The 19,810-nt window shown below is 38.8% G+C and overlaps 1 protein-coding gene across 1 annotated transcript; it reads right to left on the bottom strand.

Annotated features, from left to right (window-relative positions):
* Positions 1-380: 380 nt before the first annotated feature.
* Positions 381-19,439, bottom strand: TARSL2 (threonyl-tRNA synthetase like 2). The gene is made up of 18 exons (XM_019533454.1): positions 19,333-19,439; positions 18,523-18,713; positions 17,482-17,605; positions 15,773-15,894; positions 15,107-15,224; positions 14,581-14,645; positions 13,703-13,781; positions 10,469-10,615; positions 8,230-8,328; positions 7,594-7,760; positions 6,554-6,716; positions 5,630-5,767; positions 5,008-5,085; positions 4,793-4,893; positions 3,555-3,659; positions 2,308-2,380; positions 1,529-1,643; positions 381-1,175 (listed from the first exon to the last, which is right to left on the bottom strand). The coding sequence occupies exons 1-18, from the start codon at positions 19,351-19,353 to the stop codon at positions 1,027-1,029; spliced, it is 2,055 nt and encodes a 684-aa protein (XP_019388999.1). The 5' UTR covers positions 19,354-19,439; the 3' UTR covers positions 381-1,026.
* Positions 19,440-19,810: the final 371 nt, after the last annotated feature.

The following is a 19,810-nucleotide window of genomic DNA, read 5'->3' as shown; positions in this document are numbered from 1 at the left end:
TCCTGTATAGTAAATATGAAAAAAAAAAAGAGGGGTGGAATAGATATTTCTAGCGCCATTATCTGAAGCAAAGCAGAAATGCCACAATGCGCTCTGTGCAGGGCCACCCCTGGGGGAAGGGGTGTGAATCAGGGTGACTGCCCTGGGCTGCATGCTTTGGGGGGGCCCCACAGAGTGGGGCAGAGCAGCAGCTTTCCACCACCCTCCCCAATGCTGCCACCAGTGGTGACAGCAGCAGCTTCTACAGGTATGAGTCCTGTGGGATCAGAGCAGGGTCCCATATGGGCTGATTTGCCCCGGGCCCCGCACCTTGCTCAAGTCAACTCTGGTTCTATGCATGGTTAGTTTAATAGTTTTGAAAAGGGTCAAGTTGACAGCACTGGAAATTGAAATGTTTCTTTTTATCCACAGAACACACAGCACAAGCAACAACGCAAGCTTCGTTACGCTCAACTTCTCTTTGACAGTCACTTTTGGAGTGAATGGTTATTCAGTCCCAGGCCTTGCTGCTTGCTTTTGTAAGAGTTACCAGTGCATTAGTGACACGGGAACACTAACCTAGTAGGAATAGGCTGGCCCTAATAAAGTAAAGTAAAGATGCGTGACATGAACTGGGATTACAGCATATAAAGTTAAAATGCTCCTCATGCATCTACAAACTGTCAAGTTTCAGATTCCATCTCAAGTTAATTACATAAGCTGTCATTTGAACATCTGAAATAATTCAGTAATTACAGCAGCAGCCAATACATTCCAATGCTTTTCTTCTACTAGCTCTAACAGTCAAAACTTAAGTTATATCACAGAACATATTTTTAATACAAGTACAGTTTTTATGGCATTTCACATTTGCTATCTATGTGACTGCCTGAGAATCCACAGCTGCACCTGTCCTTTTACACTATCCCCAAAATACCCACATCAGCTTCATATTTCTGCATTAATACAAAGATTTTGCAATAAAACACTACAACATTAGAGTGAGGAGCCAGGCATTTCAGTTTCATCTCAGGAAATTAACCAATTTCAAAATTCTTCCTCTGCATTTAGAGTATGAGAATTCTTTAAGTTCTTTAGTTTTTCAATGGCAGAAGATATGGAAATCTCTCCATGAACCTTGTTGTCTCTTGTTCTCACATTGACAGCATTACTTGCTTTTTCCTTTTCCCCAACCACTGCAAAAGACACATTGCATGAAAGCATTAACTGATGGGCAGGCATGTGATTTTTTAAAGGAGTAAGAAATCATTAGGGAAAAAAAAAAAAATCACAAAAATTCTGGCTACTGCTTTTTATTACCATATAAAGACCCCGCTACTTAAACATAAAATTCATGCTCAGATATCCATCTATCTATAATCCAATACCACCCTTTTAATTTTTTTTAAGAAAAGCCATTTCTGCTTTTGATAACTCACTAACATCAATTAAATCTCACTGTTTACAGCATAAAATTTAGTTTACATCAAATTTACACAAAGCGTTAAAGTATGTATAATGTTCAGAACCATCAAAATGCTACAATTACCTAAAATAAAATTATACTGAGCCAGCTGTGCGTTTCTTATTTTCTTGTTTAACGTGCAACTCTGGTCTCCATCAACATCAGCCATAAATCCTGCTTCAAAAAATTCCTTACATACCTAAAAGAAATTTGAAGTTTTATTAGTATTACAGTATATGTAGATGGGTAAAATACAGACCGTGACCTTGACCCTTCCCTTTCAGTGAAAGAGCTAATCTGAGGGAAGTTAAATAAAGTTAAGTGCTTGTTAGTAGTTAGGAAAGAGTTTTCCAAAGTCAACACTATTCAACATGCATATCAAATAGTTGCTGACTCCAGGGAAATCACAATGCTGCATATCCAAATGTTTCTCTGACAAAAAAGGTGATGCTTTAGACAGCTGGGGGGGGGGGCATAGAATAAGCTAGTTTATTTTCTTAGTTTAATATACAACCTTATAATGAAACACCGGTTACCACATAAAAAGGTACCTACTCCTGGAACGATTTTTTGTAAATGACTGAAGAAGATAAACGTTATTAAGTTACTGAAATAATTAGCAATACAGCCCAAAATAACATTAAAGTGATCTGTGTTACAGATCACTTTCTTTAAAATATTAAATTGTCAACGTCTTCTAAAAAAAAAAAAGGTTTCCAACTTTGAAAAGTATACCTGCAAAATTAAATTAAAAAAAAAGTTTCAGTTCCAGGACAGAATTGTAAATACTTAAAAAAAAACAAAACAAACACACACTTTATTTTTATTAATTATTGGATAATTTTGAATTCATCTTCTCTTACCTGATGGGCATATTCCTCACAAGTAGGCCCCACTGGAACAACCATGACCTGCCGAGGGGAGAGCCAGAAAGGCCTGGCAAATATAACAAAAATAAAAACTCATATTATATTTTTCCATTTATGCCAATACTCATATTACCCAATTAATATATTTGTAAATTACTCTGGTGTTATTTTAAATTTAATTAGACATGTAGGGTAAGAAATTATTTCTATTCAATTTTTCCTAATTCATAATAGCAAAATATAGCAATACAGCATTTTCGTTTGGATATTTCAAGCGTCTCCAGACAGTGGACTCATAATTTATTGCTCTACATAATTTTCTTACATATTGTAAAAATGAAAATGAATGAATTTGTAACCTAAATAATGAAAGATGAGTGAAATGTAGCAGTTGAAATATGTATAATACATTTAGAACATGTTTTTATTTCCATGCTATTCTATATGTAGTTTTATTATAAACTCATAAAATTAAATTCATAACCTTTCATCCGAGTCCGCAGTTGTGTAACACTGTTAGTCTGCAATGTAATGTAATAATTAAATGGATTAATTTGTATATAGATAATGAAAGATGAGTGAAATGTAGCAGTTGAAATATGTATAATACATTTAGAACATGTTTTTATTTCCATGCTATTCTATATGTAGTTTTATTATAAACTCATAAAATTAAATTCATAACCTTTCATCCGAGTCCGCAGTTGTGTAACACTGTTAGTCTGCAAAATCCAATAGCTACAATACCATATTTACTCAAATCCAAGACAAGTTTTTTCCCCCCTTCATTCAACATGGGGGGAAAAGGCCCCTCCCTCTTGGATTTTAGTATGGGGAACAGGCAGCTGCAGCAGTCAGGCCGCTCAACTCCCCCACTGCCTGCTTGCCTCTTTGTGCTTTCCCCATTACGGTGGTGAATAGGGGAGATGAATTTAAGATTATCCAGCAATACTTAGATCCTACATGTGGAAAACTATAACATATTTATACATTTTCCATGTGTAGAATCTATTCAAAGAATCATTTTGGATTTGGGTAAATACAGTATTTTAAAATTAATCTTTAATAACTAAATCTCATGACATTTAGATCTTAAATAAGACATTCTACCTCTTGCTTGTGCTACTTTTCCAAAAGTCTTGGGAAATTATTCTGCATTAATACATACAAGCTATTAGAAAGTTTCTTTAATTTACATCTAATTTCACAGTGTTTTCCAATACCATGCTTGTGCCACATACCATTTTCCTCCGTAATTTTCTGCTAGAATAGCTATCATTCTCTCCACTGAGCCCAAAATGGCTCGATGAATGATCACTGGCCTTTTCTTATCATCACTATCCTTACTGCAAAGAAAGAAAAAGTTTATAAAAAAATTGTCTTAACCAGAACACAAATGATCTTAACTGTATTTTCCATCTACTTATTTTTTAGGCAAAAAATAAAACTAAATATTAGAAAATAATTAATACCTGGGCAAGACCCAGTAGCTGCTTCTTTTATCTGCTGTAAGGCACATTTGTCATGAAACATATTATAGTCACATTGGCTTAAAAGAATCCTGCCTGCATACAATAAGAAATGGGTGCAAATGGTTATGAAACCAGCATATTTTGCAACCTCATTCAAACTCTATGACGCTAGCCTATATCTGAGAAGATAAACATATGAAAAGGTGACATTTTTATTGAGATGTGAATGACACCCTAATCTTTTTTTGCACAGGATCTTTTCTGTTCCTACTATTTACCATCTAAACCCATCTGTTGAAATATTGATTTCTGTGGGGATTATCCTAGTGTGACAACTAGTTGCGACTTCAGTTAAAGAATAAGCAGCAGGATCAGAAAAGATCCTAAAGATCCTATTTCTGTTATTTATAAAACACCACCACACAAGATGAGAAGCAGTAACACAAAATTATACATAGAAATAAATGAAAATGCTGAAGTTACTTTTCAAAGGACAAAACAGTAGTCAGATTGTTCTATCAAAGCAGGAAATGCTCTCTTAAGTTGGAAATAAAAATAAGATTTCCTCCTCCAAAAACTACTATATGCAAATATTGTGTATACTCCACAAGGAAAATTTAGGGGACCTGAGCTGCACCTTACAAGGTCTGAGTCTTGCAAGCTGCTGTGCTTCACCATGTAAACCAAATGTGCTCAGAGATGCCATCACTCCACAGTGACTAAAGTGAAAGCAAGCACTAGAGAAGCTGAACACTTTGATAATATAGGGGAATATGCTCAACTCCAACTATCCATTCAGGAGATTTTCTGCTTCCCCATGCATCTTAAATAGGGTCACGGTTTCTCCAGTAACCAATGTATCATGAAGATTCATTTAACTTCACTTCAGTGGGGTCACAAACAGCAAGAGTTGTGTAGATGCTGTATAGAAGAAGTGAAGATTGTAAGTGAAGATTTAGTTTTTGGCACAAGAATGCCAATAGAATTGGAAGAAATCAACCACTTACCCAACATACGTAAGATTAAACCTGATTGGTAGCTGGAAGTCAAGTTGGATAGTAGCACACTGATGGTATCTACCAATAGCATCTTTGATTTTGATATCAATCTGTAAAGGAAATCCCAGTGTCTCATTTACTAGCTTCAAGGTTTTGGTTACTCCAAGTCTTTATCCACAAAGCGGTATAAGAACTAGGTTGCAGAATTGTACTGATTTACTAACCTTTGGACCATAAAATGCTCCATCTCCTGGATTCAACTTCCATGGCTGTCCAAAATCATTCAAGCTGTTTTGTAGTTGCTAATTATAAACCACAAAAGACCAATTTTAAACAGTATAGATAAAATCACAATTTGATTTATGTAATACAGCTTAATAAGCCCTTCCGAGGAGGGTAGGGTATAAATAATAAATAATAAGACCTCTCATAACAGGAAGAGGGGTAAAGGAACAGAGACGCACTACTTAATCTTTGAAAAGACAAAGTAGTAAATGAATAGAACCAACTCAAACACCTTAGAAATAAAAATTTTACAATGAATACAGCTCAGAAAGAATTATTTTTAAAACATGGATTTGTGCACATTTAGTCTAAGAAGAAACCAAAAGGAAAACCTCTCCCCTAGCAGTCAATAGGTCATCACAAAAATTAGGCAATTTGTCAGCATTTCACACACCTTGACCAGCATGTTTATCACATGCAGTTTTTAAACCAGCCCTTCAATTCTGATCTATATAAGCAATCCTACTTCAACATAATTAGTCAGCATGAAGTTTGAACGATTGCAATTTAGACAATTATTCTTTTTTGTGAATGGAAATGCTAAATCTTTGCCTGTATTACCTTTTCTGCATGGTCCCAGATTTCTGTTTCCCCTAGGTAATTTTCAGGTCTTGTAGAAAGATGCAATTGGAAGGTAAAACCGAAGACAGCATAAACTGACTGCAAGAAGTTGAGACAGCCCTTCATTTCTTCCTCAATCTGAAAATTTAAGCAAAACATACTAGTTTAAAAAAATTCAAAACACTTCCAAGAACTGCTTGTCATTACTGCCGCTTATGTAGAGGTCAGCGTGACAGATGCTACCTTCAGATTTGCCTTTTTTCTTAATTTATTGTCTGCCTGTCTGGTTATATATAAAAATATAAATGACAAGTCAATGAAATTGAAAAAATCGTACATTCTGCAAAGCCAAGAATACAGCTGTGGTGGCCATGAAGTAGGACAGGCAGTACTGCCTTGGTACTTTGAAAGAACAGAAGGCATGTGTGCTTCTCACATAGTATATTGATTTATTAAAGTGATCTCATTTAAATCTATGGAAGTACTCCTGGAAAAACAATGAGCATGATTAGAGGAGTAGGACTCATTAAAATTTTCCTGGTTGACTATTTAGTCCCCTGGGACTTCTCCCAGTACAAGTATTTTTAGGCAGTAAGTAAAAAAAATAAGATGGTACATAAAATATCTCCCATAGATATACAACATCAGGCCTACTCTCAGTCAGTAACATCTCTCAAATACTCACTGCTCTTCTGTATGATAGTGACACTTACATGAAAAGGAAAAAAATTCAAAGAACACCAGGGGCAATTTCGGATAGAGGTGTTAAATTTAAGAGGCTTAAGCAAAAACACAGAAAGCTAAGACAAATCTTAAGGGAACAATGTAGCAAAGAATAGAGACTAATCTACAGCAATAAATCCTGCATTAAACCACATAGCAACATGTCAAAAGAAGAAAAGAAAGACTGGGAGGTTTTTTAACCTGTTCCATTGTGCAAAAGATGTGAGCATCATCCTGTTGGAAGCGCCTGACTCGCGTCAAGCCACTTAAAGTCCCTGAAAGTTCATTTCGATGAAGAACTCCAAAATCTGCCAGTCTAATAGGCATTTCCCTCCAGGATCGTGGACGATGAGCAAACATCAAGCTAGAAGAGACCAAAAGGATAACAAACACAACCTACATTTTTTTGGCTTCTTTCACCTGTTTTTTTATGCAAGGCCTAAGCAAGAGGCGCATTTTGAAATAAACCAGCTTGGGCCAATCAATAAAGAAATAAGCGAAGTATTTATCAGTTATATGACACTTTCCATCTACTGAACATTTCCTGTATATTTATGGATAATCTCCACATCTATGGAAGGTAGGCAGCTATATAGTGACCTACACAAAGACAGTGAAACTGAGGTACAGAGAACTAACCGACCAAAGACCACTTAACAAAGCCTCTATCAGATCCAGTAGTAGAACTTGGTGGTATCTGGTGCCCCATCCTATGCTCCAGCCTCTATGCCATGCCTACACCAAACATACAGTTTATTTAACAACAGTAAACAAGCGAGTTGCAATTAAGAATGTCTCCCCCCCAGTATGTACTTCATGACAACTGGTAATTTTTTGCCTATGTATCTATATCTGTATTTAGATTGATAAATCTACCCATCTCAAAATCAAAGAGGTAAATTCTCTCAAAGAAAAGAAATACGAGAAGGATTTTATGCACTAATACAAATTAGTAATAGTACACTGAAACCAGTATTTAAGCAATGCCTCAAGAAAGTACCAAAACATAGTTAGCTTATGAGAAGAGTCTTCCACTCTCAGTGGAATTGAACTGTACTCAATCCATCATCTCTTGAGGCTGACTCTTAAGAAAGCTGTTTGCTTACTGTAAAGTAGATTGCACTTAGAAAATGCATACAATGTATGTAAATTTACACTCACTTCTTTCCCTAACCTCGAAAGAATAAATAAATATAGTAAGATGATAAAGATAAACCTGTAATGGAGTTGAAAATACAAACCAATGTCCTGGACAGTTCATGGGTTTTAGAGCAAAAGTCTCCTTCTCAACTTCAAACGAGAAAATATTTTCACTGTAGTGTTGCCAGTGACCCGATGCTTCCCAGAGTTTACTATTATAGATATTCGGCGACACTACTTCAGTGAAGTTACGTCTGTGATACTCCCCCTACAAAATAAATCCAACCTTTGAAAAGCTGACACTATGAAGAAAACTTATCACATGCTTTACAGATCCCTGAATCCTGCAACATTACTTGCAACATTTGTGTATGAAAGACAGTGAGAGCACAGATCAAGTCAATCATGTACGAATTTTGCAACAGGGACTTAGGTATTTAATAATTGCGTGCTGCAATATAAGAATAATTCTTCAACCCTTTTTTTGAAAAGAAACTTTAGAATCAAATTATTCACTGAGGTTGTACAGAGATAACTAAGGGAAGTTTCAGCATGTGAATATACACAAATTTTACATGCTTCCATTTTTCTGAACAGAGAGCTTAATGCCATTTTGAGATCAGCCAGTGTATTACAGATATTAAGAGCAGTCTAAGAACAACAATACATCAAAATATCTGAGAGAGAAAAAATAAATAATTATGGTATTGGAAAATATTTTAAAAGTGTTCACTTACTCGTATAAAATCTGTAAGTACGTTGTAAAGGAAGGCACCTCTGGGGAGGAAAAAACAGCTTCCTGGACTCAGATCATGGAAAAAGAAAAGTTCTTGTTCCTGTGTAAATTAAAGCAGAATTCTGTAAGCCTCTCAGCTGTAGTTTTAATTGTTTTCTGTCATCCAATCACTATTATTAACTAACCGTGTTTAAAGTTCCTTGTTCAAAACAGTGAAAAATATGGCTAGCAAGGAAAAGTAGTTTACTTGCAATTCTTATTTTCAGGAAGTATGAGAGGAAATTAGAGCTCTATTTCTGAATCTGTGGTTGTCTGAACACATTCCCTAAAATTCTGAACCTGCAAGCAATTGCCACACTGGGAAACACACCCCAATCTGCCAGTGTAGGAGAACTTGCATCTGGTAGGAATACACCCATCACTCACTACAGAAATGCTACTTCACTAGATTTCAGCTGTAAAATCCTCCTGGACTAGCATTATGGGAACGTACAGTCTCTATCCAAATCACATTCTGAGAAAATGGACTTAAGAGTAGGGCTCTAGAACATTTCCTTTGTAAAATCTGCTAGCAGTGTAATGGTCTTTAGTTAATCTGTTTTAAAGGGGCAAGGAAGCAAGTGCCAGTTACCTATTTAACAGAGGCTCACACTTTATCATTATACTAAGGATCAATTTATTAATGGCTTATAAAACCTTTATAGAATGACAAAGGTCCCACATGTGCATGGCAGGACACATGATTGCTGAAATCAAGGATCAGGTCCCAATTGCACCCTTTCAACCTGCCAGTACATATCAAGCCTGGGAATCAAGATCTGGGGTCCAATCAGCTCTCTCTGTTCAGCAAGTTCAAAGCTGCACACCTGTAGCCTCTCATACAGGGCTGTCAGTACTCTTTCTGCAAGTGTGCGGTGGTGGGAGTTGATTGGCTCCCTCTGCTTGGCAAGTTGAACACAAGCAACATCCTACAGAGACCACAAACTCTTTGAGTGCTGGGCAGGAAGATCCAATCAATTCCCCCTGACCAGTACTTGTATCCATTTGAGGACCCTGCGCTGGCTCCAATGCCAACAATCAGCTGATTGTCAACATGGTAAGGTGGCATGTCCCATATTTAATTTAAGATACCATACAAACCAACCACAAATATGTTCTCCATTATATGTGGAACATTTGTCTGGCTGTTTTGCCATTTTAGGACACCATAACATTTGCTGAAATGAGTGGCACATTACCATTTATGGCACAATTAACTCATTAATCATGTCATAAGGGCAATGCCTGCCAGAGGCCCAAGAATGTTTCAGCAACATTGCCTACTTGGTAATTTTTTAATAAACACCTTTCTCCTATGCTGCCTCTTATGCTTCTTAATCACTTTCAAGGCTGCACACGTATTCTGTGTTCAGTTAAAACTAATTTCTTAAGTTTATTCAACACTAGATTGATGAACAGTACACTTATATTATTTTGAGAGAATTAAGTCTTGACATTAATAATACACACACCTAATCCAATAAATATTTTCCAAGGTAAAAGCTAACCTGTAAAGTGCCTAGCATTAAAAGTAATAAATTGATGTTGCCTGGATTCAATAAAAGGGGATTATCCCAAGTAAGTTTTATACCAATATTAGGAAAACATACAAATAGTTAACAAATCTAGTTTGCTAGATTTCAGCTGTAAAATCCAACCAACAGTTCAGCAAATTCATAAAACTGATGCCTCATTTATATGTACATACGTTGGAACACCAAGACAGTTATCGCTTAGGATAGTCCAAAAAGGAATACATAGGAGTAGCAGAATTATGGGCATGTCTACATTTGCTTTTATGTGCACATTAGCCTAATGCACATTAAGGCAATTTAGGCGTGCATCTACATGTGTATGTGCTAAGGTGCATTTATGCAGACTGATTTGGGACTAATGGTAATGTCCTACTGCAACTTAGCTTATTCGTGCATAAATTTGATACCTGCCTTATGCAGGTATCAAATTTGGGCTTGAACAGCATAAAATCACCATTTTTAAGGCACATTAAGAGCATGTACATGTAGATGCATGCTCTTAATGCACTTAAAATTAGGCTAATGCACATTATATGCGTACGTGTAGATGCGCCTCATATTAAATAAAGGAAGGCTTATGCTAAATTGCAGGAATGGATGAACTGGGGGGGGGGGGGGAGCCAAACAAGGTGGATCCATTAATCATTAATCCACGGAATAGCATACCTTTCCAATTTTTCTATGATCCCGGTTTCTGGCTTCTTCTTGAAATTTTTCCCATTCCTTCATCATTTTGTTATCAGGGAAGGATATTCCATAGATTCTCTGCAGTGTTTCCATGTCAGCCTTTCCTTCCCAATATGTAGAGGAATTCTGATGTTCAAAAGAAACATTTTTTAAAACAATATCATATAATCACTGCTAGGGGAAAAGAACAAATGCTAACGCAATCTAGTTTCTTAGGAAAGAATTGTATAAAGTTACCTAGGCTTGGTTTAAGAAAACAAACATACCTGCACTACCTTTTCGTTGGTATACTAACGGACAGAAATTAAGTGATTGTTCTAGTCATGTCTTTGTTGTAATTTGCCACATTGATTTTAACTTGCATTGTATCATCCTGGACTACAGAAACAATCATCACACGACTGCTGCCTACGTGCAGATTTGTGACCAGGGACTGCCAGAAATCACTGTTCTTGTCCCCACCACTACTCGTCCATCGCCACAGAACTTAATTTGTGGGAGATGTTAATATCCCTGCCAGACGCCTGCACGTGATGTCTTTTAGCATGGGGAAGTTGGTGCACAAGCAACAACCACATAAGCTTGACAGGAGGGAGCCCTGAACCCAGTGGCAAAGATATTCAAGACAACCAGAGACCTCCATCCTGCTGCAGTCCTCATCCGCTTTCACAGCCACAGAGAACCAACAGGTCCTCAAATACACCTGTTCTGCTGTTGGGGTCTTCAGGAGTTTGTACTGTGCTTAATCTGGGACCTCACCTCAGATCTGTTCACCGGGGAGACCCTACCAGGAGTACAAGACTCCAGATGACATAGCTTTGAGAGGTGTTTGCTAGGTTTGGTTGTCCACAAGTTCATCAGTGTCCTCAGGCTACTCCAAGATGGGATGACCGCCAGTCCTTTGCAATGGATCAGACAGACAGATCCATTTACCATCCGTACTGGTGTCAAGCAGGGCTGCATCATCACCCCAACCCTTTTTTCCATCTATCTTGCTGTGATTTTGAGTCTCATCCATGACCACCTTCCTCCCAGAACTGACACTGAGTACTGAATGGATGGTCAGCTTTTCAACTTGCAGCGCCTTCATAGCAAAACAAAAGTTACTAAGACTGGCATCAGTGACTTTCAGTATACTGATGATTGTGTTACACTTGCACACAGTAGAACCAATCTGCAGTCCACCCGTGATCTTTTCTCAGGTGCCTATTGTGGCTTGGGGCTCTCCCTTAAACATCCCTTGAGGCTCCACCAGCCTGCCCTAGCACAAGCTGCCCCACTCTGCCCACAAATTACTATTGGTAGACAGTCCCTGGAAAACGTTGAGCATTTTCCATACCTTGGCAGTCACCTCTCCCAGTCAGTCAGTCAGTCTTGACGTAGAAATTGAATCAAACATAGGATTTGCTGTGCCAGCATCTCCTTCGGAAAGCTGCTTCACCATGTCTTTCCTGACTGAGATCTGCAGATGGAAACTAAGATCCTGGGCTACAATGCAGTAGTTATTCCTACGCTCCTCTACAGGTGAGAGATGTGGGTGACATATCAAAGCCACTTTAAGCACCTGGAATGGTTCCATCAGCATTGCCTCAAGAAGATTCTTCACATTAGATGGGAAAACCACTGCACCAATTCCAGTATCCTCTCTACAGCTAACATAACCCATCACTGAAGCAGAGACTGTGACACATCAACTCCCCTGGGCTGGCCACTGTATGTAGATGGCTGACACTCATCTCCTGAAGCACGTCCTCTTCCCTCTACTTAGTCATGGTAAGAGGTCCTGCGGAAGACAGAGGAAGCGCTACAAGGACACCCTAAGCATACCTTAAGAAGGATAGCATCAACCCTACAAATTGGGAAGTGCTGGCTGGTAACAAATCTCAGTGTTGCTGCATCATACATCAAGCTACAACCTATTTGGAAGAGAACTGTCTGGCTCAGGAAGCCAAGAAATGGCAGAGGAGGAAGGAAAGCACACAACATCCTGGCCAACAGTTGTGCCTGCCACCCTACCCCGCAAGAGGCACCATTTGTCATATCTGTGGAAAAACTTGCAGGGCACAGGTTGGACTCCTCAGCTACCTTAAAACTCAGAAGTAATACCCCCCCAGTAGACATCATCCTCATATCGAGGAATGGCTGATGATGACTGGGTTATATCATTTTATAAAAATTCAATGTAAAACAAATGTTTTAACTTCACATCATAATGTAGAATAACAATCAGAAATAGAAAGTTATTTTTACATACAGTCTTTTTCATAGTCAAATCATGCTACCTGTTTTGATGATCAAAGAGTCTAATTATTTAATGCCAAGGAAGGATTGATCTCAAGAAGGTGACAAAGCAAAGGGATCCTAAATACCTCAAAGCAGGGTATTATTGCCAATAACTTATACATGAAGACCATTGTTATCTGTAAATGTTAACTGGCTCTTTTGTAGGTGATGGCACTTTAAAAAAGCAGTTCAGGGCAAGCATTAGTAAACTAGCAAGACTTGCCCTCAGAGGTACCTGGAAATATGTGAGAACATCAATTTGCACTTACAAAAATAAGCTTCTTGACTGCCTTTTGCAGAGATGGCTTTGAAAATTTACAAGTGATATAAACTAAGGTATGGAACTAGTCACTGATTTTCCCTAAAGACTATATTTATAGCCCCTTCAGAGCCATCCAAGCCAGGCCTCTAGGGTCTGGAAAAGACATACCTATAGGGCCTTTGATTATTCACCCTACATGAATTTCACTGTGCATCAGGGATAGCTACCTCAACACTGTGCGATCCATGGAGACAACAAGAAGTGGCTGACTAAATATGGTCTTGTAGTACACTCAGGTTCCACCCAGCTAGATGTAATCAGCTCTCCTAGCCCCAGAATTCCAGAAGGTGTCCTCATTGCTTGTTTTAAAAAAGAAACCAAAATACTGTTTTCTGGATGTTCCCTTACACAATATTATTTTTCAATAAAAATTACTTGACACTATTCACATAGCTGAGAGTAATTAAGATAAAAATCAGTTAAACCTCCAGTATGTCTAAGGAAGAAGAAAGTCTGGAGTTTTATTTGGAGTGAGAGATTAGGGAAAAATGTTATGGAGAACTCTGATGGTAAAGACATAAAAGAAAAAAACCCTACAGAAAAACCCACGGGTTTTTTGGGGGGGCGGGTAACATTAGCTCTAATGCTTAATCCATATCTACCCTTACCTTAAATATTTTTAAAGCCTTAATTTTTCCAGTATGTCTCACATGTGGGCCTCTGCAAAGATCAATCAATGGACCACACCTATCAAAAAACAGCAACATTTTTTATTCTAAAAGATTTGAACAGTTTAAAATAGTAATAGGACCTAAGAGATGTGACTGCCACATACAAGGTATAAGTACCTTCAGCTATTTAACTGTGCTGCGTGAGATCTATTTGCAGCCATACAATAGGAAAAAAAATGTTCTTGTATCTCAATTAACTTGAACAATATGAATCTTATCTAGCACTCTGCCAACAGATAACAGAGGCAGTTAGTCTGTTCAGTCATGTTAGTCTGAAATCAAGTAGAAATCAGGGTAGAGCTGCATCTTACAGACTAACCAAGATAGATGTCGATGTATAGAAAAAAACAGGTAGCATAACCGTTACTCCATTAATGTGTTCAAGTTCCATTTGGACAATTTATTTTATTCCTCTCACTGAAACAGGAATCAATTTTGGAATGGAGACTTCCTCCTCTATTTCCCAATGGAGACAAGATTTTGTTTTGTAGAAGATACATCTTGTTTTTAAGCAGAAGCTACAATTGAACAAAAGTAAAAATACTAACTGTAAATCCAGGTTCCAGTCCTGCAAATATTCACGTATATGTTTAACTTTTAAGCAGGCGAGTAAACCCATCAACTTCAGCTAGACTATGCAAATGCTTAAAATCAAGCATGAGCATACCCCTTTGGTTAAAAAAAATTGAACCTTTTTTAAGTCTGATATGTTAACATACGGTAAATTTCTTTCCCCAATTTAGATAACATCTGTCACAATTCCCATGATCCCCAATTACAGAAATGGAGTATAAGTAACTTACGTATCCTGTTACCTGTATATTGTGGTAGCTGGTGTGTCAACTTTTTCATTCAGGATACGACATTTAAACTTGTTATACTAGGTCAGAAAGAAAAAGAACAAAAGGGAGAACTCGAATGTCATTAAACTGCAACTATGTCCTAGTATAACAGTAGCAATTGCATTACATTGGCAGAAGCCAGGTAGCAGCTAAAGAGCAACACAATCAAATACAGCTGAGCAAGTCTGGCTTTCCATCCAGAAGACAGTCATAAAACAGAAACAGCTTAATTTGACTGCATGTATAGCAATTATGCAAAGCGTTTTACTGACAAATGCCATATTCCTATTGATTATTTTTATTTCCATATTGAAATTAGCATGTTTTAGTGGATGAGAAACTGTTTTATGATTATTGTTCACTTATAGCATTTTTGAGGGGCCCTACTAAAAATATACTTTTTATTCTAATAAATTTAATGTCCTGTTTTAAAGGTTTTGAAAATATATTATTCCACATGATGGCTACTCCAAGTCTTATAGCTCCTTTAAATAGTTACCTTAAACATATCTAACAGAATCTCCTTGCTGACTTTTAGTCTTTCAAACGGCTGCTTTTCTTTCATGATATTTTTACATCTGTTCTCCAATGATGGGAATTCTGTACTAGAGACACCCCTAAACAAGAAAATGGACAAGAGTTACTGTGCCATTAAAAAAAAAAAAAGGTAAGTCCATTAAGTTTGTTACCAATACTGAGAAGCCACACACAAGGCCTATGTCACCCTACCTATCAATTCAGGTTCTATATTTTGCCTGAGTATAAGCAAAATGTAGATAGAACTGAAGAGCTGCACAAAAGTCTTATACAAAGGGTAAGCACCTAAAGGCCTTAAGTCCCAGTTCCAAAATAGTTTTGGAAACTTAAGAACTAAAGTTCCAAAGACTTGCAGTGAAATTAACTCTGAAATTGCTTAAGTGCTTTTGTTTATTTTCCCCAAAAGCTCTTTTTCCAAAGCTTTCAACATGTGCAAGTCTTAAGGTGCAAGATTTTTCAAGTTTTCCTTAAATGAGTTCCTTTTCCTTCCAAAAAAGTTACAAAGGGAAGACTAACTTATCATAAACCTAACGGACTAACCTACATTTGATTATAATTTATGTTTTCACATGAGGATAAAAATCTAATTTAACATAAGTACTGAAGTAAAAACCCAAAGAAACATTACCTGTCTTCAATATACATGTCATAATAAAATCCATTCTCAATAGGTGGCCCATAGCACAAACAGCCTCCATAGTAACTCTCCATAGCTTCTCCAAGGATGTGAGCACTTGAATGCCAGTAAACCTACATGCCAAGAATAGATGTCAACGGAACAGACAACAACTCGAGCTGATAAGTGCTGGTTCTAACACACAGCTGTACCATTCTAGCCCTGTTTTATTCCAGCTTGCTTGGTGATTAAGTTTCTTACATGATGTAGCCATAACAATCTTTATTTTCCATTTTGTTAATTTATAAATAAGCATGATTACGGCCATCTCAACTTCTAATTTATAAGTAAATATTAAGCATATTTACAGCAACCTGACTAACTAGTGTAAGTACCATGGAGTACATATGATTAGCTAATGACCAAAATTTCAGTAGGAGTTACCTACAATTACAGGGCACTGAATTCAGTGACTCAGGAGTTCTCTTCCAGCACCATGCCCTAAATCAGTGGTGCTTAAACCTTTTCATCTAGTGGATTAAATCAGCAGTGCCAAGTCCCTCTATGGGCTGGATCAGGCCAGTGGACCCAATCCTGTGCCCAAGGCATGTACAGTGATGTCTCATCTGGCCACAGACAGGGTGGGGGGCAGCCCTAATCCAGCCATGCAGGGAAAGGAGCCTAGCCCAAACCCCAATTCGGCCTCATGGAAGTGGAGAAGAAGTATGACACAGCCCCAATCCAGCCACAAGTGGAGAGGAAGGGGCACGACCAGACTCCATGGGAAGGAGACATGGCCCAGCTCCATAAGGCTGGCGGGGATGAGAAGGGTACACCCCAATTTGGCCAGGTGGAAGAGAAGGGAGCGAGGTCCAGCCCCACAGTGGGGGAAAGGGGCATGGCTGAGCCCCAAACTGGCTTGGCAAAGGGAAGGGAGCATGGCCCAGCTCCAGTCTGACTGTGCAGGGCGGGGGTAGTGGCCCAGTTGCAACCTACCGCACAGGGCTTGGGAGTTCGGCAGCAGGACAGTATTAGCTGCCATTGCTCCCCAGCCTCCAAGTTTCCTGACCTGTGGGGAGCTCCACAGGCCAGATGCCAAGCTTCCGTGGACCAATTTAACCCGCAGAGCAGTGGTTAAGCACCCCTGCTTTAAATCCCTGTTATCCGAGGTCATTTAAAAATCACTTTTTCATAGTACACCTATTAGCTTTTGAACTGCTTTGAATGAAGGTAGGCTTTAAATCTGGAAACACTTGTTCATATATTTAATGTTAGAGTGCGATTAATCCAACTGTACTCAGTGGAACTACTCTTCAGCCTGTGCTTAAAACAATGCAATAAAAAGACTTAACCCCATGATAAGTTCAGCTTATACTTTATGCACATTTATAGTTGCACTGAATGGGATGCCCAGGACTGATGTGGTCTTCAGCTAAGGGAGGAGAGGCAGACTTCTTAGTTTTAACATAAATTTAGAATCTGGATGAGTTTTTAATAAAAGGACTAATTAATATACCCCCGCATAATTCTAATAGCTAAGCCCAAGAATATGTGCAACTGTTCCCTTCAAGTCAAATTCTTAGACATCTTAGACACAACATAAGAGAATTTTTTAAAATATTAAACAGGTTTTATGCAAATTTTATTTTTCAGTCAAGCCTATGTATTATTTTTAAAGATGTTCTTTTAATCAAATAGAACTTGATAATTTGTTTACTTACAGCCTGAGCTTCTTCATTATCAAATGTAAGCAGGTCAAGTGTGCAGTCTCCTTCCAATGGACGATCCATATCCCACAATTCACCATTCACTTTGGCTATCACTGCATTTTCTGCCAATCCTTGACTTTAGATGAAAATAAATACACAAATCCTGAAGTTATTTGAGACCAGATTTTTAGATGCATTTTGTAACCCAATGCCTTTAAAAACTGGCTTTTTGGCCTTTACATATTTTTCAAACACCTTCCATATTTGAGGCATAGTCAGTAAACTCTCTAGTAGCTCACTCTCCAATCCTCTCCTATAAGCTTCAGGAGTAAAGCTAAATTCTGCTTACTGTATACAATCCCTGATTGTACAGCTATTTAATATTCCACAAGATTTCAAACATCTGGGTTACTTTCTTACAGATTCATCCATTTTAAAAGCTAAAAGGGACCATTGGGATCAGAGGCTGACCTCCCTCTATAGACTTGGACAACCCAAGATGCTCACCCCATAATTTCTACATTAAGTCCAAATCTACTGACGTATTGAGAAAGCAGGATCAAGATAAAAAAAGTCACCCACTCAATGTCAGTGAGCTTAAGTGCTCAACTAGCAGGGGGAGGGGGAGAAAATCATACTACCCTGTAGAATTCAAATATTATAAAAGCCTCAGTCTGTCTGTAATGCTTTTTTCACACTCTGGTTGTTTCAGTCAGCTAATCTATCAGAGTGCTTCAAAAATGTTTGGACAGCAGATGGTGCAGCAGAGCACTGCCATGATGGCGGGGACAAAGGGAACGGAGCAGGGGAAGGGGCCCCGACAAAAGCTGGCAGGGAGGGAGAAGAGGGAGGGCACGGTGACTGTGCCCTGCCACAGCTGGAAGGGGAGGCAGGTGGATGCGGGCGGGGCAGATCCAAAGCAGGGGAGGGGAGGAACAGGCCTGGGCCCAAAGGGGTGGGGAGAGGGAAGGGGCTGGACACAGGCCTGTGCCCACCCCCACTCATTCTTGACTAGTACTTTCGTAAGTAAGCATGTTTAAACTTGCAGTTTACCTAATTCCTGCACCTATTTGATAAGGTGTGGTTTTCCAAGATTCCCCTTCAACCACATTCCCATCAGTCAGAATTATTTTGATGGGTCTGTTCTCATTGGCTGCTCTGTAGGAAAGCAAGGCATCATGTTCTTTTTTCAGTGTTTCATAAATCTTCATCCTGTCTTCTATGAAGTCTGGCTCATAGCACAGCTGTAAAAATCATAAACGTACATACATCTGTTTTTTAAAAGAAAACAAAGTAAGGGAGACTACGTAGTGCCATGAAGCTCTCATCTTGGGTAGAGCCTCTAAATAACTAACGCAATTCATTATAATATCATTGCTGATATTCTAATCAAAAGATTAGATATTAATGACTATCATGATCTTTTTCAATTTTTTTTCAAATATAAGGATGGATATTAAAACATTTTAAAATGCACTACTGTTTTGGATGGCATACCTTCTCACCATTCACCTACATCTTCCTTTCTACAATTTCTCACATAGCAGCACCTGCCCTCAATACCTTCAAGAATTAACAATGGGGACCAAGGTATTTCACCTCAGTGCTCAAATCGTCTTGCCACACACACATGCTTACCTGTGTGTGTTGCACCTAGTCCTGCGTGATCAGACCCTCACTTGCTAAAACATCTCCCTGTAACGGCAAACATTCTCCTGCAACTAGACATCTAACAAGAGTAAAGAAAGCCTGCCAGTTATATTGTGTTGTACACATTGTGCAACAAAGAAGTACCATCCATGAACCAAGTCAAGACTTACCAGTAATAACTTTCCTTTGAGACCATATAAAACAGCTGCTTACCTCACCCATAAGTCCATTCATAACTTCATTTTCCTTTTTCTTTTCCCTTTTATTCTTGCTCTTGGCAGGAACCGGGTTTGTAGCAGAGACATTCTAGAGACAGAGGATTAAACACTGTCAAACCAACTGTACCAAAGCCAGCACCAGACAGACACACGCCAGCAAAAGAACATGGCCTAGTGACGGGCTGGGCCAGGGCTGTCCACTTCCAGGTTGCTTGTGATTAAAGCATAGTCCTGGGGCTCCTATCCAGTTGCAGACCCTCCCTGCTCTGGGGGAGGGGGGGGTCCAGGGTCCCCCTCTGGCCTTTGCTCCAGGGAAGGTGTTGGTGCAGCATGATGAGCGCTGTCGCGCCGGGGAGCCTGCAGGGTGCCCACATGGCACACCCGAGAGGGAGCTCGCAGCCGGGGAGCCAGGGTGAATCAGGTGGGGTGGTGGGGCAGGGTGGGGGGCCCAGGCACATGGTGCAGTGAGGACG

This window comes from Crocodylus porosus, unplaced genomic scaffold (assembly GCF_001723895.1).
Source record: "Crocodylus porosus isolate Cpor-Errol unplaced genomic scaffold, CroPor_comp1, whole genome shotgun sequence".
NCBI classification, from domain to species: Eukaryota; Metazoa; Chordata; order Crocodylia; family Crocodylidae; genus Crocodylus; species Crocodylus porosus.
Note: the sequence above shows the minus strand (reverse complement) of the source record. Positions and strands in the feature narration are given on the sequence as shown.

Bases quoted from the DNA above. Each gene is read 5' to 3' on its own strand.
- TARSL2 (XM_019533454.1), bottom strand. From the start codon at position 19,353: ATGAATGGACTTATGGGTGAG. The intron at 17,606-18,522 runs GTAAACTGCAAG...TTTCATCTAAAG, and splicing joins CAAATAGGTGCAGGAATTAG to TCAAGGATTGGCAGAAAATG. The intron at 15,895-17,481 runs GTAAGTAAACAA...CTTGGCATGTAG, and splicing joins ATAATGAAGAAGCTCAGGCT to GTTTACTGGCATTCAAGTGC.